At 42.6% G+C, this 25102-nt stretch overlaps 2 protein-coding genes across 2 annotated transcripts in view; one reads left to right on the forward strand and one right to left on the reverse strand.

Moving 5' to 3' along the window:
• Nucleotides 1-1568: 1568 nt before the first annotated feature.
• On the forward strand, nt 1569-3620 carry cfap300 (cilia and flagella associated protein 300). Its single transcript, XM_084563376.1, has 7 exons — nt 1569-1936; nt 2027-2108; nt 2183-2252; nt 2361-2518; nt 2598-2770; nt 2909-2975; nt 3421-3620. Exons 1-7 carry the CDS (start codon nt 1842-1844, stop codon nt 3550-3552), a joined length of 777 nt encoding a protein of 258 aa, XP_084419502.1. The 5' UTR covers nt 1569-1841; the 3' UTR covers nt 3553-3620.
• A 111-nt stretch (nt 3621-3731) lies between these two features.
• The window catches only part of kcnq4 (potassium voltage-gated channel subfamily Q member 4), a 44911-nt gene continuing 23540 nt past the window's right edge, over nt 3732-25102 (reverse strand). The window contains exons 2-16 of the mRNA XM_084563355.1: nt 19720-19810; nt 18606-18732; nt 18291-18466; nt 17684-17809; nt 17219-17329; nt 17026-17121; nt 16833-16921; nt 15866-15991; nt 15465-15485; nt 14769-14825; nt 12796-13025; nt 12617-12716; nt 8049-8180; nt 7300-7438; nt 3732-7042 (exon numbers count right to left, since the gene is read on the reverse strand). Of these exons, the coding sequence (XP_084419481.1) occupies nt 6839-7042; nt 7300-7438; nt 8049-8180; nt 12617-12716; nt 12796-13025; nt 14769-14825; nt 15465-15485; nt 15866-15991; nt 16833-16921; nt 17026-17121; nt 17219-17329; nt 17684-17809; nt 18291-18466; nt 18606-18732; nt 19720-19810 (1825 nt within the window). The 3' untranslated portion in view covers nt 3732-6838. The remainder of the gene's footprint in view (nt 7043-7299; nt 7439-8048; nt 8181-12616; nt 12717-12795; nt 13026-14768; nt 14826-15464; nt 15486-15865; nt 15992-16832; nt 16922-17025; nt 17122-17218; nt 17330-17683; nt 17810-18290; nt 18467-18605; nt 18733-19719; nt 19811-25102) is intronic.

A 25102-nucleotide genomic window follows, 5' to 3' on the forward strand; every position in this document is an offset into this window, starting at 1 on the left:
TGACAGCATGATACTTAAATACAGTTCAGTTTAACTCTCCATTTAGCATTTGGATTTTCAGGAAGGTCTACTGGGAAGCTTATTGTTAATAAGGTTATGTAATGTCGTCAGTCATCCAGCCAAGAAACACTGTCATGGATGAATATTCTTTGATATGACTTCCTCATGGGGAAGATCAGCGTCTGGAATGTGGATCAAAAGGATCCCACACCCTCGTCCATCCTGGAACGCTGGGAATGGCAGGAATGAAATAAACGTTTGAGCCGGGACAAGTAAAAATGTTCATAGGGGTCTGTAGGAGCTTCCTAGAAGGATTTTTAAAAAGTAGTGAGAAGGTTGTGCAAGAATAAAGAGCAAGTAGAAAGATGAGCCGCTAAACTGAGCTTCAGATTACACAGAGCTCTTAGGATGCGATGCCAAAAAAGGGAGGATCAAAAAATGTAAGGTCGATGGTTAAATGGCCATGGCCCTCGTAGTGCATCAGGTGGTCTGATCAGATTAAAACGTTTACAAGAGGCCATCCGTGCTTCACAGATAGGTTTTTTGACACACAGTAACGTGCTGAAAGGTCAGAAAGGAGGGAGGATTTACAAAAAGAGTAACTAGCATGAGATTGGATAAAGCAGGAATGCTCATTTTGTTTTGGCAAAACAAAATCAAACCAAGGTCGACTTTCTGGTTTGTTTTCCCTTCTGACTCCATGACAAGGTCTTGATCAGCAGCTGTGTTTATATTCAGGTTTTCAAGATTTTCAACAGCAGGAATTAAAGCTCTCATTTCTCTGTCGCTGGCCTTCACCATCCACAACAAGTGAGTACGTTAACCTTACAGTGAGGTAGTTTAATCGGGTATTATTTCCCAACTCAACAACGGACTTTACTCTAATGTGATTATTAGAAAATCAACTTATTATCCTCTTAAACACCTTCACAATAGCCATGTGTATGTACTGTATTAAACAGACTGAATAAGCAATCTAAACAGGATCATCGTGAAGATAATAATGCAGGAGCACTGAGGTGGAATTATGGATAATGATTTGACACAGATCTGACATAAAATCAAACAGTGTATCCACCTAAACAAACGTGTTTCGATAGCAGAACAATGTTGCCCTGGTGTCCACATTTTTTTTTTTTTTATAACATTTATTGACAATGACAAAAAGTACAATGACATTCTCCTGTTGTACAGATAAAGAACATGTTAACTTCTACAAAAATATATTCACATTTCCCATATCTTATAAGTCACAATTATCCAGCCAATAGTACAAAAATAACTATTCAATAAGATAGAAATACCAGTCGTGTCCACATGTAATTGAGAGGAAACAAAAGCTATTTGAGAAAACATCTAAACAGACCGTAGCTGATAATTCAAGCAGAACAATGTCGCCCCCTGGTGGCTGCTAAGGTAAACCGCAGGCAAATGTTTATTCACCCTGATGCTCGACGGAAAGATAAATAAACAGAATAAATAAATGTTGCGTTGAAACAAAAATAAATAGTGAAATAAACACTAAGTGCAACAAAATAAATAATAAGTTAAATAAATAAGATAAATAAGTCCGTTTAAAAGAGAACGTTCTAGTAAAGGAGCTTGGCGTCCGTTGCCAAGCAACATGTACACGAGATAAAGCTGAGATAGAAAAAAAAAAAAGACATGTCACTCCACCTTTTTTCGTGCATCCGGAACAAACTAAACAAAGTAGACGCTTATTGGTTGTCAGTGTTTAAGCTTGCCGTTGATTGGCCAATGAACGCCTACAAACCTGCCGCTTGTTTGTGAGCAGGAGCGAGAATTTGTCGTTTCCGCAAGCTAACAACAATTAAGTAAAGATGGCGGAAGAGGCAACTTTTTCTTTCAACCCTCTTCCAAATAAAAAGTTCACTTTCCTACAGGACAAAGACACCCTGGCGCGGTTAATGAAATGGTGAGAAGGTTTAGCTAGTTATCTTTTTGTTTCCTGTTGTGTCTCTCTCCTGGCTGTCCAGTCTTTAATTGAGGTGTGCGTTGAACTCAGGTCCATGTTGGGGAGGATTTCAGCTCAGTCTTACAGTTTTGACAGCAGCTTCTCCTCTTACAGCAACGAAACGTTTGCACTGGTGAGACTCTTTAATTTAATACAGAAATATGAGGGTAATGCTTAATAATTAACTTACTCCCAATGTATATTCAGTGTTTCTTCAGAGATCCTGCTGTTGTTTCCACTCTTAGAAAGATGGAGGCCGGCCTCTCTGTGCCTCTTGGTATGTCATGTCCCTCTGGGGTCCTTTCATCACTGATAGCAGGAAATTGATCTCATCTGCTGGACAATATTTGCAGTCTAATCTCTTTCTTGTTTACCTGTGTTATAGACAAGCCAGTGCTGTCTGTGAGTGTGGAGCCAGTGCCGTGCACTAAGGTCTCCATGGAGCTCTTTGATCCAGTCTACGTCTGCGGCATCCTGAGGCCCTCTGGACATGTAGTGAAATGCTTTCATGATGTCTACTCTGACTACGATGAGCTCAGACAGGTGACTCTACCCCTGTCCGTCTGTCTTTATCTATCTCTTTTGGCATGAAGTAAGTTCATGACTTCGCTGGTTCCTCCAGATGTTGCAGGACGATTTCTCTGAGCACTACTATGCGGTCGGGAGAGAGGAACGAAAGGAGTTCCTGTTTTGCCTCTTCAAGCATCTGTGTCTCGGGGGAGAGCTCTGTCAGTACGAGGACACCATCGATCCTTACATCAGCACCACAAAGCAAATATACAAAGATCTGATCAGGTGAGCGCAATCTGCCCATCACGCCTGTCTCATCCAACTCCATACACATGCTCCAAGAGTATTTCTCAGAGTTATTTCAATTTAAAGCAAAGACCAGTCATTAAATAATAATGATATCGAGATTCGTTCATTTTGTAGCGTGCAGAAGGACCCAGAGACGAAGAGGATCAGTGTCGTGTCCAGAGTGTCCAAAGTGTGTGCCTATGTAAGTGACTGAAAATGTCAGCGTGTTTCAGCCATTCAAGTAAATAACTTCAATTGTGTCCACGTGTAATTTAGAGGAAGCAAAAGATGTTTGAGAAAACATTTAATCAGGCTCTAGCTGATGATTCAAAGCCATTGGCTGATGAATGCTAGCTACTGAGGAGACAATCAAATCTGGCAATCTTTAACTAACCTTAAACTGAACTGATCATTGGAGTCTTTGTAGCACAAGTATGTTTCTTTATTTCTCTAGGATGCACTTTTTAACACTGTAAGTTTAACCTCAAAATAATTATTATTCCATATAAATATTATGTAAATGCAATTGCAATGCAACTTTTGTAAATTTAAGAATGAGGATATTACAGAAACTGTTTCAAAAAGGTAAGCGGTGTATAGATTGATACTACACATCCTAACCTCACTGTATTATTTGTTGTCTGTAGGATGAGTCCGGTCGATGTTTCCCTGGAACACGAGAGGAGGAGCAGACATTTGCTTATTTGATTGTCGACCCTTTCAAGCGACATGTGACTTTGTTCTGTCACTTCTATGGTGTTGGGAACTTTACGTCGTGACATAAAAAAAAAGAGACGTACAGTTTACAGAATTACAGAGGTGAAGGATCAATTAGTTTGTCCTGTTTAAGTATTTCAATAAAATATTTTCAACCTGCCTCACACAAATGATTACAGGCATCTTATTTTGAGCTTGAACACATACACAGACCCACATCAGCATACAGTCCAAAGAGCTTTATTGAAACAAATAAATTAATAAGTTAGTCAAGTGATCTAATTTTATCCACAGCAGATACACATTATCGTATCTCTTTAAAAGATCAAATAGAGTTGTGCATTGGATCAGAAAATAAATCAGCGCCATATTTCACACATCAATTGGAATCGGAAGACTTTGCATTTCGCTTATTGCTTTGATCGGTGTGTGTTTCATCCTAACAACAGTTCCAACACCTATAGAGCGCGGTTAAAGAGCAATGAGCTGGAATGTCAAATGGCGACACATGTCAGTGAAACATGGATGATAGGACGTCATGAAGAAGAAGAAGAAGAAGAAGAAGAAGTGGAAAAAGAGAACGTGCAGATTGAGTCATGCATAGCATTCAGTCAGTTAGACAATCGCTTACTCGGTTTACTAGACTAGCGCCCCCTAGTGGCCTCAGAGGTAGTTGTGTGGAAGCCATTCTGATCTATGTGACATGCTAATGAAAGGACACATGCCTGCAGAGTTTGACGACACAAACGTCCATGCCTCCAGATCTGACAGGTGTTTTAATACAGTGTGTTGATGCGAGGAGGTCCTGGCAGAGGTACACGGATATGCTGGACACACAGCAGTATTCTCAGAAAATATCAAAGTTTGCAGCAGTCACGGAAGACTAAATCTAAACATTTTCTATAGTGTTCAATTAGTTCAAGGTTTTGAACAAAAACAGCATGGCTATCCTCATGTGGCGTACTGATAGTTCATGTTGAAGGGTGAGACAGAAAGCTGCACCATGACAGCTGCAGAACGAGGGCATAGAAGGCACAGGTCATTTCCTTTCATGTCTTGTCTCAAGATTTGTTTTTCTTCTAATACCGGGACGCCCCCTATACGAAACAACAACATGCAATACAGTGGTCTCACATATAATTTCATGAAGCTCAACATTCCTGGTGACAATGACGTGACAGTTTAATAATGCCTCTAATAAATAGGCTGCCGTAATCTAGGCCAAACAATGAAGCTACCTAGCATTTCTCCATGACATGAATGCAAAACTTGTATGACACTGACAGCAAGCTCTGAAGTGCCATTTTTTTTTATTTCTCATGGCAACGACAGACCATAAATAGATCTAAAAAGACAGAGCAATGAAGTACATTCATTGTTTAAAGGTTGGCTTTAATGGAAAACTGGAGCACCTGAGTCAAACTGGATTGACCGGACCAAACTAATGAATCTCTCGCAGGGACACAAAGAAATGTCTTGACTTGCTATATACACCGTGGCGAATGTTTTCTCAGTCGAAGCTGGCAGCGATGATCTGAAGACGTTAAAAAAATATACAGCTCTGCAAGTGGAGTGCGTGGACCTGATCAGCTGCGTGTGGTTACAGTTGTGTCATCACTGATTTAAAAAATAAAAATAAATGCTACATTTATTTAAAAATCGTAAAAACTGAATTAAATACATTAAATTAAATCCTACATTCACTTTAAAAACCGAAATCATTAGAAAAAATCAAGTGCATAAACACAATTACAGTAAAGAAATCAAAACGGAAGATGAAATCATACACGACAAAAAACATGTGGTATATTTATCAAGTGCCCAAGTATTTAAGTTAAAGAGTTGGTTTCGTTGTCTATAACGTGTGTGTTTGCATGTGTGCATTTGTGCACTCTCCAGTTTTGTCCATCTGCACAGAGCATTTAGCGAGCAAACACCACCGGGAACGAAACCAGAAAAGACAGGAGCAGAGAGTAAAGTGCACCGGCGAAGACAGTCAGCTTTATCCTGCACACTCTCTTTGAGCTGAAGCCGTCTGGCTGGAAACGAAGACTCATGCATTCATGAGGATAATGGTGTGGAATTCATGCATTAGACCTGGATGCCTTACGGATTATTATTTGAAACTGAACCAAACTGGCCAAAAAGTCTCTGCGTCACCCGCGAGCGCACGTGATATCTGACGACGGCAGAGCTAGGAGGAAGTGTTACTGACCGTCTGAACCAGATGAAATGGTGAAAACCTGACCTGAGGCTGGACGTGAGTGACCAAAAGAGGAGAATACAGTGTCGTATCTGCGTCTCAATTCTGACTGAGGATCTGAGAGGTATCATCTACAGGACTGGTCTGAGGAGCACATGCATGTCAAGACTGCGGGCGTTAGAGAGAGCTTTAAAGGGCTCATTGAAAAACAAATTTAGGTCATGGAAATACTCCAAGAGGTAAAGTAACCTTTGAAACATTGCAGATTTCTGGATCTGTAAAAGAACATTTGGCTCTTTTAAATCCCAAATAAGTAGGAGCATTCTTCCTTTGAACGCTAGGTAACAATGAGGGGTTGTTGTGGTTTTTCTTTTTTTGCAAGTGGGCTTGTCAGAGAGCAAAGCTCTAGGTGAGGGAATGGAGATCAAAACACCCTAGTCACTCCAACGCATTCTTCTAGTTGTGTTTCCATGTGACAAGTTTGAGCTATTAAAGCAGGAGCTACGCATTTAAAGCTCCCTTGTTTGGATGAGACAGAGTACCGTGGATGTTTGGTGCGTAGGCGTGCTGAGTCTGCCCGACCCCTCCCAAAGGAGCACTTCATTTGTACTTGTAGTGCCATCTATGTCAGTCAAATCTCAAAAATTCTCCCAGTTTGCTGAAACAAGCAGCCAAACTAAATAAAACAACGACAGGGAGAAAATCTGATTCCTCAGTAGATTAAAAACACTTCAATGCTCAGTCTGATTATGTACAGCTGAAGCTTTAAAGAAGGCATAGATATATAGCATGAGGTGAGTGGGTGAGAGTGGTTCAGTAGTCAAGTAATAGTCGTTGGTGTGTCCTTTCTTCATCTCCGTCCTCCTCTAGCGAGTTGAGAGGCGTGTGCGGTGAGCAGCTTTGGCTGAGGCTCCCCGTCAGGTGGGGCCACTTGGTGGCCTCCGTCTGTACCAGCTCTGGAAACATTCACATGAGGGAAAGGGGCTGAGGATGCAGATTTGAGATGGGACGGGAAAAAGTCATTGCAGAGAGAGAAGAAAAAAAAATATGAAGTGAAGAGAAGTCATCTAGATCTGGCTGCTCAGAGTCAGGCCTTTGGAAGACGTACTGTAAAGGGTTTGTGTCTGTGTTCAGTCGGCTCAGCGTCATTCCAAGTTGCCGCTGTCGGACTGGGAGATGTTGAGTGTGTTAGCGGAGGGGAAGAGGTCTCTTTGGTCCGTGGGGCTCTGGTAGTCAGACGTCAGGTCGGGGTCCAGGAGGGTTGACAGGGTGAAGTTAGATGAGCCTTTCTTTAGGCACTGGGAGTAGAAGTTGAGCAAGAGGTCCAGCTTGTTCTCTATGGATTGTACCTGAACAAACACACACAAAGACTTGAGTGTGTCAAGGGTCTTTGACACTCATCAGTCTGTCCTGGTCTAAGCTAAAGCTAAGCAACACCTTGTCACTTGTTAAAGGCTCTTGAGCAGAGAGACTGATGAAAGTAGTGGAAGAGGAGCTTTAGCTTTTAAATGCCCAATTACATCATTCCCAGCTTATAGCTAAATGCACTTCCTGTATTTATTCATGTCAGCTTGTCCCACATTATGAATCAAACTGTCCCTGTTACCTGTTTCTCCACCTTGACCACACGTCCCATCATGCTTAGCTCATCCAGTGACTCCAGTTCTGGTGGCGTCTTCTCTCCCTTTTCAGGGCGCGCCTTCTTATCGGGCTGAACTGCTCCTCGACCAATGATCTGGTCCACCCTTTAACACAAGAGGAAGAGATCATGGTAAATATGAAAACTAAGAGATTTCTTTTCTCCTAATTGACTCAGGATGAGTTTAAACGTTTTGTCTTCAGTTAGAAGCTACAGTCATCTTATTTTACCTAAACACTGGAGACAGATCGCTTGTTCTGTCCAAAGCTCTTGATTGTTTGATGCTGGACAGTTCCTTAGCCAGGTTTCAAGCTACGTGCTTGTGGTTGCTCAGACTAATCAGCGTCCTCTGAGGAGCTACAGGTGTGTTTTAGGTGTGGTAACAGTCTATAGTGGAAACGACTAATTGGTTGAAGTTAGCAGTGAAAGACAGGCGGTTCATCTCTTTTGAAAATGCCTGTCCTTTTCCAAACAGTGCCGCTTTGACAACACAAAATAATTTCCCCAGAAAAAAAGACCCCATAAAGCTATGTTTAATTTTTGCCATGTGGCGCAAACAAAAGATAATATGTCATTCATTGAGCTTTAAACCCTTTTTCAAAAAAGCAGAAATTCAAAAACCTGATGTTTATTATTAGGTTTTTGCGAGTCTTTTTTTTTTTTTAGATCTAGATTTTATGCAGCAGAGCCGTAGTGGTTTCATGTGGGAAGCCTACCTCATCTGCAGGCTCTTGATCCGGCCCAGCATATCCAGGTGTCCAGCTGAATACTGCTCTATAACGTCTTTCACATCGTACGGACGCAGCGTCTCCTTAAACTTCCTCTTGGCCACAAGGAACTTCAAGATCCTGCGTACACAAGCACAAAACAATCACTGTTATCACTCATCTTGTCACCTTTAAAGAGCCTAAAGGGCTCTGCGCCACGCGCCCATACATGCGGATGTACAGTAAACCTTTGGAAAAATGCATAGACAGGAGGCTATCAAGCGATGAGGCCCCGCCACGACAGTTAGAAGATTAATTAAAGTCAGCGCGACCTTATCGTTCCCAAACAGCCCCATAAAGAGAGCAGTCAGAAACCTACTAAACCATGTGGATATATTGTGATGATGACACCGTCTCCCAGAGACATTTCGTTATCAGTATTTGCTGTTTCAGCAATTAGCACATTTCCACAAATAGGAATGAGTAACACATACCCACACCTCTATCTCCCGTTTCTGTTCTTTTGTCAGTGTGACAGTCGTGCCGGAGCCAGTGGTGGACCACAGCTGCTCCTGCTCCCAGTGCACACAGCTCATCATCACCACCCACATCCCAAAGTGGGGGAGACACACAGAGGAATGTTGACCCAGCACTACTGTACCCGGCGAACACATCACTGACAACATCCTCCTCCAGTCCTTCTTGGTTGGACGTCATGCTGGAGGGATGTGCAGGAGATAATGGGATGGGAGCAGAGGAAAGTTTAAGGATGTGTGTGTGTGTGTGTGTGTCTGGATTTTCTGTGTTGGGCGGGTCACTCATTTCCCTTCTCATTACTTTCGCAGCTCAGAGATGCTGGCACCACGAAAGGGCCGGAAGCGCCAAGTGTAAGCGAGACAGAATATACACACACTCAAGCTGTCATACCACCCTGTGATAGATTGTCCCAGCAGTCAGGCCAGGAGAGACGGAGTGTGTGAGAAATTGAGGGAGGGAAGGAAGGCAAGGAAGCAGAAACGAGGAAATCCTATCTCTCACACCCAGATGACTAAACCCAACATAATAAGCTGAAAATCAGAAACGCTCAGCTGTTTTTTGAGAAAGTCACACACGCGTAACCGAGCACCCAGCCACGCACGCAAACATAAAAACACAATGCCGCAAACGCAAACATGAGCATACGTACACTCTCACTCACACCAGCACGTGGGCGACGACGCACGGGCAGCGAAATCTGAACTCATGAGCGGAGGTCGTTTTCTGACATAACCTTTGTTGAGGTCTGCGGCGCTTGCATTTCCCGAACAGCACACACAATGTTGCGCGGTGACCGTTGCTGCAACAAAGAAGCGGAGAAGGTGCAAGCGAATGAGAAGAGGAGCGAGAGGAGGAAGAGGAGGAGGAGTGGTGGTCTACAGCTGGTGCCGTAGCAGCCGTCAGCACACTCCTCCCCTCACACAGCACTCTGTTTCTTGATGACTTCTGCGTTTGGGGTATTTTTGCAGGCGGTCTTTTCTTATTTTGCAGGTGAGTGCAGATTTTGGTGGGTCTCAGGTGTGGGTAAAAGAAAGGTTGGATATAGATATAGAGGGATGGGGGGGCTTTAGATCTGGATTCTCTAAAGGCTTCAGAGTGCTGACTCTCCTCACCGGTCATCGTAATGATTTCACAATAAAGGTTTGAGTGGGGTCCCCTCACTCCCCCGGAAATCTTCTAGTCACTGACAGTAGTACAGTAAAGTTGGCACAGATCACTGAAAGATATTATACCACCCCAGCGCCGGGAAGCTGAGATGTAAAAATCCAGCGACGACTGGAGGGACAGGAAGTGTCAGGTGTGCTTCAAAATGCTTGCAAAGCCAATGTAAATATTTTTGCAATTCAGCAAAGGTGGATCACTGATAGTCTCCAATGGCAGGGTTTTATCTGGGAATTAAAAATGACTATTATGCTGACACGAGTCAGGTGGGCCAAGTAGGGTGAGTCACTGCAGGGGCAGCTCTGATTCTTTGCCAGTTATGAATCCTTACCTGCTAAGTTAACTGGATCTAACCGGCAAGCTACACCTATGTGAAAGCTTGCGTAAACACAAATATTGAGGCTGAAACGCCACAAAACCCCATGACGACGAATCGGGATGAAAGTGTTATAAATAGTAAGCGTGTCTAAACTTTTTATTTAACGAATTAGACGCTTCACACAAGACTGCAAACGTTGAGAAATATTGTGTTTTTGTGCAGTATTGGATTTGTGCGAAGGAGAGTTACAGTAGAGACAGCATTGAAATATATCAGGCGTTGTTTTCCCAACCTCCTCCTCCCTCTCTTCCTCTTCTCCTCCAGCTCCTTCCACCAATCCCTCCACAGACAAACAGAGCACCGCACACATTTATCCAGGCGCTGATTTAAACCGCACGGATCTAAAGTGAAGCCTCAGCACAAAGGCCGCCTGCGAAACTCTGTGTTTCACCGACATCAATCATGAACCTCGCTGAGACGCCGCATGCGCACGCTTGTGTTAACACGCAGAAGCACCTGCTGTTTATACACCTGCACCAGCTAAAGGAACTCCCTCTCTGCTATTGTCTGCAGCGCAGAGCAGCTGAGGTCAGAGCGATGTGCTGAGTCAAGTGCAAAGCTGAGGATAATGCCCTATCAGTGGCATTACAATATCAGACAATAATACATCATGCCAAATCCCTGGAACGGTGAACATCTATCTAATGTGTATCTACCAAGAAGAGGCCTTCGATGTAAGTGTTAGCACCGAATAATGTGCAGACAGGTCAGGTGAATAATAAATAGGAAACAGATGTTTGATTAAGTCTAATTTAGTCCAACTGATTTAAACAAAAGGACGCGAAGATACACACATTGACCTCTTGGTTGGCTAACCAGAGAACTTATTCTTGTTTGCACAACCTCCTCTTTCAGGAGCATCACAGAGTAATTGAAGTAATGGAACCGCAAACACAGCATCACGCTACTACAGGAAATGCTGTGAGGATACAGTGCTGACATCAGGGACCAGAAACAGAGTCATTATAATCCACTATCATCAAACCCCACCCCACGGCCCCAGGAGACCGGCGAGGCCCCCAACACCAGATGTTTGCTAGCAATAGTAGTTTTTTTTGCCGCCATCAGGGAAAAAACTCTCTGTGCTGTGTCTGTGTGTGTGTGTGAGGCATATATCTCCATTGCAAATACTGTTGGCAGTGGTGCGGGATATCTACACATTTACACACTAGAAGGTTGTATGTTTTGGGATTTTAGACAGTGTGAGACTTTCCTCACACACACACTACTACTACTACTACTTAAACATTACATGAAAGCTTGTAGTGCTTTAGTGACAGAAAGAGACACAACGACTCAACATCAATATAAGCAATGCTCTTGATCAGTTGTTATTACAGTTGTCCTTGTCGACAATATCATTTGTCTCTGTGCAGTCGGACTGAATTGTGATCCTCCATTTGGATGGTGTGTATGTGTGCGTCCTCTCTAATACGCCACCCTATCACGCTACCTCACACATGACCGGCCTGAATGAGCTGGGTTTGCTGAGCGACAAGGTCACATGGGGTGGAGGGTTCAGTTTCCTCTCCTAAGTGGATATTTCTACCCCGTCAGCTGAATCTGCACACGCCAGCGCCTAAATGGAGGAGCAGCGTGTTCGGCTATTAATGTGAGCTGCGAACCATGAGAAGCACCCCTGGTCCGGATAAGTGTGCTGTACGTGGAGTTATTCTACCTATGACCAGAGAAACAGCAGGTCCAGCTTGCTCCTTGAAGTTGTGATGTAGCATAATTTCATAGGACATCACAGGTACGACGAGTATGAAGTATAATAGGTCAAAAAAATATATGTGGATACCAGAAAAGACCTTTTAAGGAGTCTAATGTTTCATTCTTCATTGTTTTTAGTGTTATGATCCCAGTATGATTTTAGGTGTAATACTGGATCAGAAAAGTACAGTATCGGTTCACCCTGATTGCTTATGGTAGTGGTGAGTGAACTGCATTTATTCATTCATTCATTTTCTGTAACCGCTTGTCCTCTGGAGGGTCACAGGAGGCTGGAGCCTGTCGTAGCTGTCATCGGGCAAGAGGCGGGGTACATCCTGGACCCAGTCTATCGCAGGGCTAACACAGAGAGACAGACAACCACTCACACCTACGGCCAGTTTAGAATCACCAATTAACCTTAGGAGCCAGAGTACCCGGAGAGAACCCAAGCAGACACAGGGAGAACATGCAAACTCCACACAGAAAGGCCCCAGTCGGCCCATGGATTTGAACCCAGAGCCTTCTTGCTGTGAGGCATCAGTGCGAACCATCACAGCACTGCACCGCCCTGAGTGAAGTGTAATTAGAAAATAAATACGCAGTTTTCTTGACTTTTATCAAGACCTGTTGTTAAAAACATTTAGTCCTAAATGACTATAATTTCTTGTGATCTGGTCCTGTCCCCAAAAAGACAAGGAAATGCAAACAAATAAAGAAGGGCCTTCAAACATGCACATGAAGATGTTCTAGTGTAGGTAGTATAGCAAGTAGACTGTTGAGGACTCACCTGACAGCTCGTATTAGTGTCTTCACTGCTGGGATCACCTCATCCATGGCCACGTCACAATATGGTTTGTCTTCCACACTCTCCTCCCCAACACCCTCCACTGAGCCCAAGCAGAGAGGAGACGTTACTATGCCATAAATAATCATCCCTCTGAGCGCTAACGAATGAGTGATGCTCACCATCAGCCGGTGGACGCGGCTTGAGACGAAGGGAGGTGCGGAAGCGCGTGCGGTCGTTAAAGCTCCAGCTCTTTTGGACCTTCCCCGGGCTGGTGGCCTCGGGGACGTTCTCCTGGCTGGGAGTGCGGCGGACACCGGAGCCGGGGGGCAGCGGTGACGCCTTGCTCCGAATGGTTTGGGATGAACGGGAATTGTTCATCCTGATCCGATCCCGGAAGCCCATTTTACTGCTGACAGTAAATGTGAGATTTTAAAACACATGCAGGCACGATATTCATTTTTTTGGGGGGGGGGTTGAGTAATGTCAGGCACTGATCATCACAATGTCCATGCCTATGAACTTAATGGGAAAACTACACGGTGTTATCCTGTGAGCTTAGGAAAGCAGCAGAGAGTCAGCCTGAGCTAGTTAGAAAGGAGTTAGTTAGTGAAGTAATATTAAATATGACCTCTGACCTTTATAACAATCACCACATAAACAGACAGACAAAACAGGGACACAAACAGACATCTATGTTTCTCAACGACGTACAGACTAGCTGACTTATGGAGGCAGTTTGACCAAGTGCACCGCTCAGTATTGCTAAAAACTGATTCTGCCCTGAGGATTTGTTTATTTAATGTGCCTATCGTAGCACCTGAATCAGCAAAATCAGACTGAAACCTGATTCAAGACTTGCAGTAGTGCTGGGACGGCGGAAAATGCTCCACCCACCATCAGAAAAGCTCCCTTAATCCCTTCAGCAGAGTGTATAAGCATCAAAATATTGGCTTTAAAGTGCAGCCATACAAAAGGTGTCTCATTAAGTACTCTGTATCACTCACCACAACCCCTGATATGCGAGGTCATCTATTTACAGGGAAAAAATGCTTTTTGGCAGCTGCTCTCAAAACATTCGGCGACTCCTAATGCTGCTGTTATGGCATGCTTTCGAGACCACTCCCACCCTACAGCCACTTTCATCCTATCACGGATCCATAGGGCGCCGCAAACGTCATGCACGACAGAGCAATTCCGGCCAAGTCGGCCACATTTTCACGATGATATACTCTTTGTCTTGCGTGTGTTACACAGAAGCCGGCCATTTAAATTAAAATTTAAATAGTCAAGGAATGTTAGTGGAAGCAGCATTTCATAAAAGCAATCTGAAATGCCTCAGGTAGGCAGGAGGGAATGGGGGGGGGGGGGGGGAGTAGAGTGAAAGACGCTCGCATGCTGCTGGGAGAGGAGGTAAATGGTTTGGATGCATTCAAGACCATGAACTTCACTGAATCTTTCCAAAATGCTAAAAGAATATCGCATGCAAACAGAAGTATTTTAGGAGCTTGTAAAAAAAAATGCAGCAGAAACATATTGGTTTGGTTCATATGACTAATTTGAAAGAGGAAAACATGCTTAATCATTTAAACCATTTCTCAGAGAAGAGGCAATAAATGAGCAGCTGAACTGAAAGCAGGAAGCCAGTCTGGAGCACGTCTTTTCATGTATTTTTGAGGGAATATTTGGTTTGTTCTTTTCATCAGTTGAAATAAAAGTACAGATATTCAACTTCTCACAGTCATAAACCATGAACCACTGCTGTTGTGTTTATCATGGTTTATCGTGACCTTTAAGCCAAAACAACCAAACTTAGTCGAGTTTTCTCCAGCACTTCCAGTGAAGACTGAAGAAACTTCCTCATAGTAAAACAACATGTCTTCACAGTAAAGGACTCACGCAAGCATTTGTGGACCAGAACGTAGTGCCTGTTTTTAATTTTCAATTTGTAGCTAGAGTCTGTTTGTGGAAATAAGGTAAATATCTTGACAAATTGTGAATGGTCTGATGCGTTTATGGCAACCACACTGGACCACAAATTTTTGAGTGCTTCAGGCAGGGTGAGCGGGATGTGTTGTTAGAGGAGAAGGAGCGGTGAGTTATTGATCGGTGACGTTTTAGCGTGCCCCGTGCACAGGCTTGTTGCCGTGGATACCTCTGCTTGCGGCCAGCATGAATCCGGAAGAGACCCCGCTTTTTAGAAAGGAGTTGACTGGGGAGACACACAAGGCAGAGGGAGAGAGGGTGAGGGGAAGAGAGGAGTGGAAGAAGTGGGGGGAGGGGGGCCGAGGGGGGCCGAGGGAGGACGAGAAGGTCTGGGTCACGACCCGGGTACGTGGTGAACCCACGAGGTGGAAACGTAGCAAATGAAAAAAGAGGGAGAGAGGGTGAGGTGGAGGGGTGACGTGCGACATCTCAATAGTCCAAATAGCCCTTTCCTGTGCTGCCCTTGTTGCCTTACCTATAACTGGAAAATGTACATCTGAGAGGCAGCTTTGGATTATGGAGACACACTCAGTGAGACGCAAGGAGGTGGGTGTGATTTGTAAGTTGGGAAGGATCATGCCAAGGTAGTAGGTAATATTTCACCTGAGTATATTCATCAAGACAGCCCATTAAACTGGTGGTGACAGCAGCCCCTCGAAAACAAGAGAATTCTAGCAGTAAAACTTTTATTAATATTCAGATACCTTAGTGAGCTTCTCCCATCTAACGCATGCATCAGCATTTACCAGGTATATAATCAGGCCTCCCTCGGTTCTAGCTTAAGGTTTATGCTAATGATTCAGATCCATTCCTACTATAACTACCCTTTAATCGGCAAGCACGGCTCATGACTTGAAGAACAAACCTGCATGGAACTTCTGCCTTCCTGAGAACAGATGGAGGATGGAGGATGGATGGCACGGAAAAGATACAGTGGAAATAAAGGGAAAGGAAGAAAGGAAGAGGAAACCAGTGAGTGAACAGCAGGAGGTGGTGGCGATGGCAAGAGTGTGAGCTCAGCAGACAAAGATGCAGAGAAGCAGGAGGGCCTGCAACACAGTGGTCTCAGATCACATTAGTGAACGACTGTTAGATAAACAACACATCCATGCAGAAAGCTCTGGAAGCAGGCAGTCTGGATGTTTTGGTGTGTGTCTACACCTGCTGAATGTTTTGTTCCTTAACTTGTGTTTGCATGACTGGAGGTAGACTTTTGCCGCCTGCCAGGATGCACTGTGAGGCTGTAAGAGTTGGCGGGGTTCGTACCTGTCCCCCGACAGGTAGGGGGAGCTGTAGGGCCGCAGCCCTGACAGCAGCGTGTGGTGGGAGTTGTGGAGAACCTTCTTGGTGTTACGCTGTCGCTGGAGGTGACTGAACAGTAGCGTCAGTTCTCTGACACCCACGTGCACAAATAAACAAAAAAAAAACACATGACAAATGAACAAAACACAACAAATGATAAAAACAAAACACAAAAAGGCCAAATCAATGGTCCAAACACTCAAAAGAAGAGGGACAAATGAGGTAAATATGAAGAACATGATCTGTGTATCAAAAACAGAGGTAAAACAAAGGCAGCTGGGATGGTTTTAGTTGTCTTGAAGATGTTTCATCACTCATCCAAAAGTGTCTTCTTCAGAACAGAAGGAAGACAGGATGAGGAAACCAACGAGCAAACAGCTGCCTTTGTTTTACATTTGTTTTCGATACACCATGACCTGGATGCCTGAGAGTCTTCACAGACACATGACGTGGGAAGACTCCGATTTAGAAACCAATACTGTGACTTGATGTTAATGAAAAACAGATGCATGTTTCTATTCTTGTTTCTCATGTTCCCCTCCTTTTAAGCAAATAATAATTAGTCAAATTAATACGTAAAATGCGATATGTAAGAAACCACTGCGTAGAACAAAATTAACAAAGATGTAAATGAGTAGTGTCAGGAGAAATTTCAAATAATTAAAAAAAAATAATAATTGAATGGAGGAAAAAAATGGATAGTATTGCACTACAACCTCCATTTTAACTGAAAAAGAGTTGTTAACAGTCCAGAGGTGGCAGGTGTGATGTGTGTATGAGCAGGGGCTAAACAAACTATCACAGACTAGTGTTGACAATTTAGCATTTTTGTGATGCGACTCTCAGATTTCTCTGCATTTATTACGACACTCCAAACGAATGACATCGAATCCACTCAGATCTGAACGTGAAGCTTGATGGGAGAACCTACCTGAACGAAGGCAACATGCTGTCATAGAAGTACCATGTAGCAGTTAGATAGGAGTGTTTGGCATCTGTAGAGTAGAGACGCCATGCAGCCTAAGGAGTAAAAAAACACACAACAAAAAGCAAAGCAAAAATGAACATCCTACGTGGCTGCCCAGTGTGATTAAACGGTACATGACATTCACCGGGGTCCTTACCTGTATCAGGTTTGCAGCAGGCATCCTCCTCTTCTCAAAGTGCTTCTGCCTGTGTTGCTCTTGAACCTTCAAGGCGAAGCCTGAACCCAAAATTCCCTGAAGGATGGAGGTCAAATCAAAGTCAGAAGCCCAATTTGTGACTTTGGACTAGAGGAGTCGTGAACCGGGATTTGAAAGAATATGGGAGACTTACAGCTGGGAGGGCAAAGAAGGAGACTCCCAGAAGTGCAAAGCCGGCAGCCAGGAGCCGTCCTTGCCACGTATGAGGGGTCTTGTCACCGTAGCCGATAGTGGTCAAAGTTATCTAGGTATATGAATAAATATGGAATCAGTTATTTATATAATATACAACGCAGTTACACCTGTAATTTGTCCAGGACTGTCATGAGTTTAGGTCTAGTGGGAAAAGACTTTTATCAGAAAAGATGAAATGACAAATCACTCTTCTCTTTAAAACTCTGACAAGAAATTGCATTTGTCAAGAACAATAATATACTTGTGAGCTAATTTATTGTTTTAATAGTTCCCAAGGGTTTGGTGATCGTTTTTAGGCTTCTTTTTGTTCAAAAGTAAAGCACTGATAAGATGTTGTTCACAAAATGGGATTATTTCCACAGCAACATTGAGGCTGTTTGTGGGCACATTATGCAGTACTCACAGTTCCCCACCAGAGGGAGTCTGCATAGGTGTTGAAGTCCGAGTTGACATCTTTCTCTGCCAGGTAGACGAGGAAGGAGGCAAAGATCAGGACCAGGAAACCTATGTACCAGGCTGTAATCAGCTCCTGTGAGGCAGAGAGTAAGTATCAGCATCTTCACCATCATAATACCTGCTGTCATTACCGCATCGCTATCATCATATTGACTAAATTCTCATCATAATCAGATGAGATCAGGCTTCAGCTTTGACTTGGCCACAAACTTCCGCTTAGACAGCTGATGCTTCAGTTCATCATCATCACAGTTCTCTTATGTATGTGTTCAGCAGCTGACCGGCATGTGTCAGGGGTTTAGGTCAGCACTAAAGCTAATAACTAATGGCTAAACATGAGCAGCTAAAGTGAGTTTGATGTTTGAGGGCAGCGGATGTAATCAAGTAACAGCTGGTCATCCATTAGACTCACCGCATATTGCTTAACACAGAAAGTTATTAGGTTATTTATCCCTTTAATAACCATCATGACCATGAGCCTTTTAAAGGTAGCTCTCGGGAGCATCTCTGCTTTTATAATAATGCATATTGCTGATTGCCTCTTTCATCCCCACCTTGCTGTGAGCATAAACCACTGAGCCCAGTAGTTTCCAGGTGCCTCCTCGTCGGTCCATACGAACCATACGCAAAATCTGCAGGAAGCGCATGCTCCGCAGGGCTGACGTAGCAAAGATGTTGCCCTGCGTCCCCGCAGCGATCACTGCCAGTGACGCCACAAAAACGATGAAGTCTACACAGAAGGGGGGTTCAGACAAAGAGAGAGTAGATGGGAACAGGCTTTATGTGGTCATGGGATTTCATACAAGTTCTCATGAACACACACGGCACTTTGACGTGTGTTCGTTTGCTGTTCACACGCACACACTAACCTATGACACAGAAAGGCTTCCTGGCAAATCTCAGCCGTCCCTGCCATCCACGGTATCTGCAGCAGCAGCCAGCCGCCCAGATCCTGATGAAGTACTCCAACCCAAACACCACAATCATGACGAACTCCTGCAAATCACACGCACACACACAGTGTGAGAGAGAGAGAGTGATGATTATCAGTTTTTCCATAAAATCATTGAATTTGTTCTTTGTGTAAAATGCGTTTAGCACATGTCTCCTGAACAGAAACACTCAAGTTATCTACTTTATTTATAGCATCACATTGTAATGACTTTAAGAAACGACAAAAAGTAAGCAAACATCAATGCTGTGGAAAGGATCATGTGAATATGTTGTCCCAGGTTGTCACAACATATGTGATAAAGATCTAAGTTGAGAGGTAACTTTCCATTTTTTTTCCAGCAGCCCATGAACACATCTGCCCACAAAGCGGAAAACCACACAATATCTCTGTCTCAGAGCGTCACTGCCTGCTGATAAATGTATATTCTTCACATGCTTTACATTCCTTACACTCTGTTTATGAAGCCAAGACTTCAGTGTTCAATATTATGTAAGTCACAGCCTCATCTCTTTCTGTCTTTGTCTACTTCCAGTTTTCTGGCCTGTACAGGCAGTTTAAGGTGCACTGAACCAATCTGCCATTATGGCAAATGTTTGTGTAAGTAAAGGCCACTAATGGGTGATTGTCTGCTAATGGCCAGGTGATTGATCGTAAGAGTGAACTGAGGGAATGCGAACGTCAAGAGGACTGCCATTAAATAAAGTTGAGCAAGATGGGAAGTGAGAGGGGAAGAGGGGTTTTTTGAAAGGACAAGTCAGGTTGAGAAGGAGGCAGTGGGTGTCCATTACCTTTCACTAAGGCAGCTAAGGCACAGAGGAAGAGGGAAGATCAAGGGATAGCTATTAGGATTAGTGATTCATGCCTGTGAGTTCCTGCGCCGCTACCGGCAAACAAAACACGTATTCAAGCGCACGTGGATACGCAGCTTGTGTGGAAGGGCAGTGTGTGTAAATGTGTGCTTAAGTTGTCGAGTGTGTTTGTACATGAATGTGTGAGATAGCAAAGCAGACGAAGGGAAGAGGTCCTACCAGGATGAAGAGGCTTTGGTTGGCGAACTTCTGGTGGTCGGGTATGGTGGAGAACACAGACAAGACCAAGCAGCTGAACACCAACAGAAAACTGAAAAACACACACACGTATAATCACTCAAAAGTCCAACATATTTCACACTGTACCCATTAGAATTAAGGACACTCTTGGGTTTGAATTAATCCCCTCAGAGCGTAAACAAATGGACTAAATAAAACTCATTAAAATATGCTCTGTTCACTCTCTGCGTGATTAACCAAGAGAAAAAAATGAATTGCAAATAAAAAAGAAAGTAACTGTTGATCCATGAAACAGCAGAAAAGCAGCACAGTCATATTCCGTCACCGGCTCAAGAATCAGACTAAATGGAGCAACATTTGTAGTTTTTGCTCAGTTAATGTAGATAAGAAACAACTACTAATACACAGCACAAACATTAATGTGAGGTAGATACACATGATGCAGTATTGGCTACGTCTGAGTTTATCTCATGAATGAGTTTCAACATTGATTTTTAAATAGGTGACAAATAAATAAAATCAATGAAAGTTAAAGTCCAGTGATATTGTATTTATTTTTCTCTCTTTTACAAACTGCCAGCAGATTAAATGATTTGACTTTAATTTTAAAGTGTTTCCTGTGTATCAGAAGCCTGGTACAGCTATTCTTCAGTGCCATAGACCTTCATTGTGAAAAAGAGGCTGAAAATAGTTCAGAAAAAAATGCACATATGCAAATATTAGTATAGTATAGTATAGTATAGTATAAAATATTAGTATATTATAGTATAGTAGAGTACAAAATATTAGTACTGTATAGTATAGTATAGTATAGTACAGAATATTAGTTTAATAGTATAGTATAGTATAGTATAGTATAGTATAGTATAGCATAGTATAGTATAAAATATTAGTATATTATAGTATAGTAGAGTACAAAATATTCGTATAGTATAGTATAGTATAAAATATTAGTATATTATAGTATAGTAGAGTACAAAATATTAGTATAGTATAGTATAGTATAAAATATTAGTATATTATAGTATAGTAGAGTACAAAATATTAGTATAGTATAGTATAGTACAGAATATTAGTTTAATAGTATAGTATAGTATAGTATAGTATAGGATAGTATAGCATAGTATAGTATAGTATAGTATTGTATAGGATAAAATATTAGTATATTATAGTATAGTAGAGTACAAAATATTAGTATAGTATAGTATAGTATAGTACAGTATAGTACAGAATATTAGTTTAATAGTATAGTATAGTATAGTATAGTATAGCATAGTATAGTATAGTATAGTATAAAATATTAGTATATTATAGTATAGTAGAGTACAAAATAATAGTATAGTATAGTATAGTACAGAATATTAGTATATTATAGTAGAGTACAAAATACTAGTATAGTATAGTATAGAATATTAGTATATTTTAGTATAGTAGAGTACCAAATATTAGTCTAGTATAGTGATCTAAACCTTGTAGTATAATGTTAGAATTCACTACTGTAAGTTTACTGGTATTTTACCACTGACATGCAGCTTGGCTGGGACAAAAATTACTGTCCCATAGACATAATGGCCACTTCAACTTGGGAACTACTCCAAAATAAAACACACCATAAATTCTAATCAATTGTGTGTCATGTTTAAGGTGCTCTCTTCTTATTATAAACACTTCATTTTTGGAGATGTGGGAAGCGGCACTCAACAATCCATCAACCAAGTTCAAGTCTAGGGGGAACACACAAGGGGGGGAAAAAAAACCCACTGAGCACAGTTTTTTAAACTAAACCATAACTACTGTCATGAGCAGCTCTCACAACTGGAAATTACAATCATGAGTCCTTCTTACAGAGAAAAAATGAAAAACAAAAGATTTCACCCACCGGCAAATCTTTGTGGGAGAGAGTTACAAAGTACCTGTCAAAAATCATTTCCCCTCGAAGATTGGTGCATTAACTTTATGTTAACATTATGGTTTTCTGCGTGGAATGATGTGTCGCTGAAAAGGAAAGTGTTGGCACTAATGCTCTGCCTTACAAGTGGAAAAGTTATTGTTGGATGTTGTTTCAGTGGAACAGTGACAGAGATATTTAAAAGGAGCTACAGTATTACCACAAGACAGAAGAGGTGGGATTTAATTTCAATTAAGGCAGAATATAATGCTTGGTTTCAGTTTTCATTACTGTTAATCATTGCACCTTCCATAATCTGTATTATATTATGTCATTTTATATAATCGGTTCATTTTAAATAGTTTAATGACATTAAAACTCATGTGAGAGAGATTGGTGGTAAAAAGGAGAAGTGCTGCATCAAACACAAAACTCCTGACACAGTCTGCAGCTTAGTGACAAAACCACAGCGTGGAAACAACGCCTCTGTGACCAGGTAATGATCACATGAGAACACACAAGTTAAATGAATAAATAAATAAATAAGCTGACAGAGGTAAACAGTGCTGCAGACGGTCACACAAACACTCCCTGCCTTCTGTGGAAGTGAATCCAGAACAGCGAGGCAGGATTAGCCCGGTGGCAGCTGCTGGTCCAGTTGGTCTAGATGCCACAGCCCAACTTCCTGGACACTAACCCAATTTTCTAGGCCTCACACAATGGTGCCCTTTCTTTCTTTGATTAGTAATACGATCAACAATCTAATCAGGCTAATGTGTACGAAATAAAATGCATTCTAAGCTCTCACTTTAAAAAGCCGCTTTTTTAAAGTTGGTTGCAAGTCCGACAACAAACACTGAAAAACAAATACCGGACTGAATATACTGTGTAATTATTGATTCCACAAGCAGACGTCAAGAGGACAAAAGAAGTGAAAGGTAGCAACGTATTCATAATTATGTTTTAATTAGCATATTATCACGTGTGTTTATTGTGAGCTGTTGTGTTTCTGTTGAGCTCTTCATGTCTGCACAGTAAGCAGGTCCTCCTCTACCGCCATTGTGTTTCTACAGCAGTTAGGGGACATGTCATGTTTTGACATTTAAGCGGAGACCACCTTGCACCGCAGGGCAGGTCTTGAGATCACGAAATCAATCGACAGCTGATTTTGACAGGCTTCAAGTTTGTTTCCCTGCGGTTGGTCCACAAAGGTGCAGACCAACCAGGAACATGCGAGGAACTACCTCATCCTCATGGTGGGTTCACACCACGACCGACAAAAGTTACAAAACAGCCAAAGTGTGGCCAGCTGCGTTGTCGACAAGTCGCCGTTGAAGCGTTGCTCATGTGTTTGTTATGGTCCATTTAAAAATAAACCGATGACTGGTTGACATGTCAACGTGTCATTGGAGCACTGAAATAAAAGTCCAGCTCAACTTGTAGCATTTGTAGCACGCCACGTCTGCCACACGGCAACAAGTGTCCAGCAGTTTATAGCATCGCATAATCCGCCTCCATTTAAAATTGACTTGTAGTCAGTACCATGAATGCAACAGCGTTCATATAATTTTCCTTACAAAGACAAAGGGAATCCTCTACCAACATCCTAACTACGTAGCTAGGTGCTCAGACCCGCTCCGCAGACTGCAGCTTGTTGTGTTTCCTCTTGTGAAGATAGGTGGTTCATCCAGTCAGCTGCAAACTATATTTTAAAAATTCCTACTTTATCCAAACAGTCTCCCAGGACAACTTCCCCAGATGGTTCTTTGTGAGAAACTACCTGGTATGCCGGGGTGGTAGCCAACTTAGTTTCTCGAGGTGATGGAGGGTATCCAGTCTGCAACCTCACTGCTTGATGCCACTAAATCCTAAACACTGGAACTTTCCATTTAAGGTTTAAAGCTCCACACGAGAATGACGGGAGCCAATATTTCTACCAGCAGTGATTTATATAGTCAATTTAAAACGTCTCATGTCAAGATAATACTGTTTTGGTTTTGTCTGCCTGCCTGGCCACCGTTTCCAGATGGTGGGACGCTACAAATAGAAAGACAAAGTAGAATTTAGACAGTTAGAAAGACACCGGACACAGAGTGTGAATAAACAGACACCCCCAATTACCACTGTATATTTCTCTGCCCAGTGATGCGTGCACAGGGGAGAGTTTGTGCTTCAGCCACGGAAGAATAAGTTTGAAAAATACACCCAGATGACTCTCTGCAAACAATGCATTTTGGTCATTCATCAGCTGAGCAGTGTGCTGACTAAACCGTCTGTCCTTTTCCCCTCAATTAACTCGACGAGTTGTGTGTATTTCCATGAGGAGGAGATTAGTCTGGGCCGCATCTCAGGTGGTTTCTTTCATTGACTTGTGCTTTATGACAGGAAAGTAGCACCGATATCTGGATCGACAGCTTGGCTTTTATAAAACGCAGACACAACAAGTCATGAAAGCCACTCTGCATTACCTGGCTATAATACAATCCCTTACAACTTCAAAACACTGCACTTAGTTTCTGCCAGCGTACTCGCCATATCAGTTTATGCAGCCAGTTTGTGGTAATCATAGAGTAAAATTCTGCTGGGTGTCGTGTAACCAGCCACTGAAAACTCATTCAATCCAGAAGCCACAGACAGACCTCAAGTCCTCCAACGTCACATATGGCAATAAAAGATGATTTACATGATCTACTGGTCATTTAAATGTCTTTGTCCTGTGTTTGTTTGTTTTTAAAAACTGACTTGCAAAGATTTCAGTGGGTTTTTATTATTATTTTATTTCTAGTGCTTGAAGAACAAGCTCTATTACCTTATTCTCCAAAAGCATTTCTTACCCTCAGGTCTAACAGAAGAAGCACCAGACTTGACCTGATAATACGATATACACCACTCAGGCATAACATTATGACCACCTTCCTAATATTATGTAGGTCTCCCTTGTGCCTCCAAAACAGTTCTGACTCATCAGAGAATGGACATGGGCCTTCTGAGGGTGTCCTGTGGTGTCTGGAAACAGAATGTTGTTAGTGGGGGCCTTTGGGTCCTATGGGTTGAGGGGAGGGGCCTCTGTGGATCATCCCACAGATACTTGATCAGTTTGGGATCTAGTGAATTTTGAGGCCAGGTCAACATCTTGTGCTGTTTCTTTGAGTTGTTCCTAAACCACTTTTGTGTGTGTGTGCTTGTCTCAGGCTGCATCCAGCTGGGGATGGCTGCTGCCATCAAGGAGTGTCATTGCTATGGGGTGGGGGTGCCTGGTCTGGTCTAGGTGGGTGGTACATGTGTAAGTAACATCCACATGAATGCCAGGTCCAAAGGTTTCCCAGTGGAACACTGAATTGTCACAAGATGGTCGATGTTATTCACGTCTCCTGTCAGTGGTCATAATGTTGTGGCTGATAAACTACATTAAAAAAAGTTTCTCAACACAACATTTAAGTAAAGGTACCTTCAGTAGCTTTTTGATCACCTCTT

The sequence above is a fragment of the Chelon labrosus genome, assembly GCF_963514085.1.
Source record: "Chelon labrosus genome assembly, chromosome: 16".
Lineage (NCBI taxonomy): Eukaryota > Metazoa > Chordata > Actinopteri > Mugiliformes > Mugilidae > Chelon > Chelon labrosus.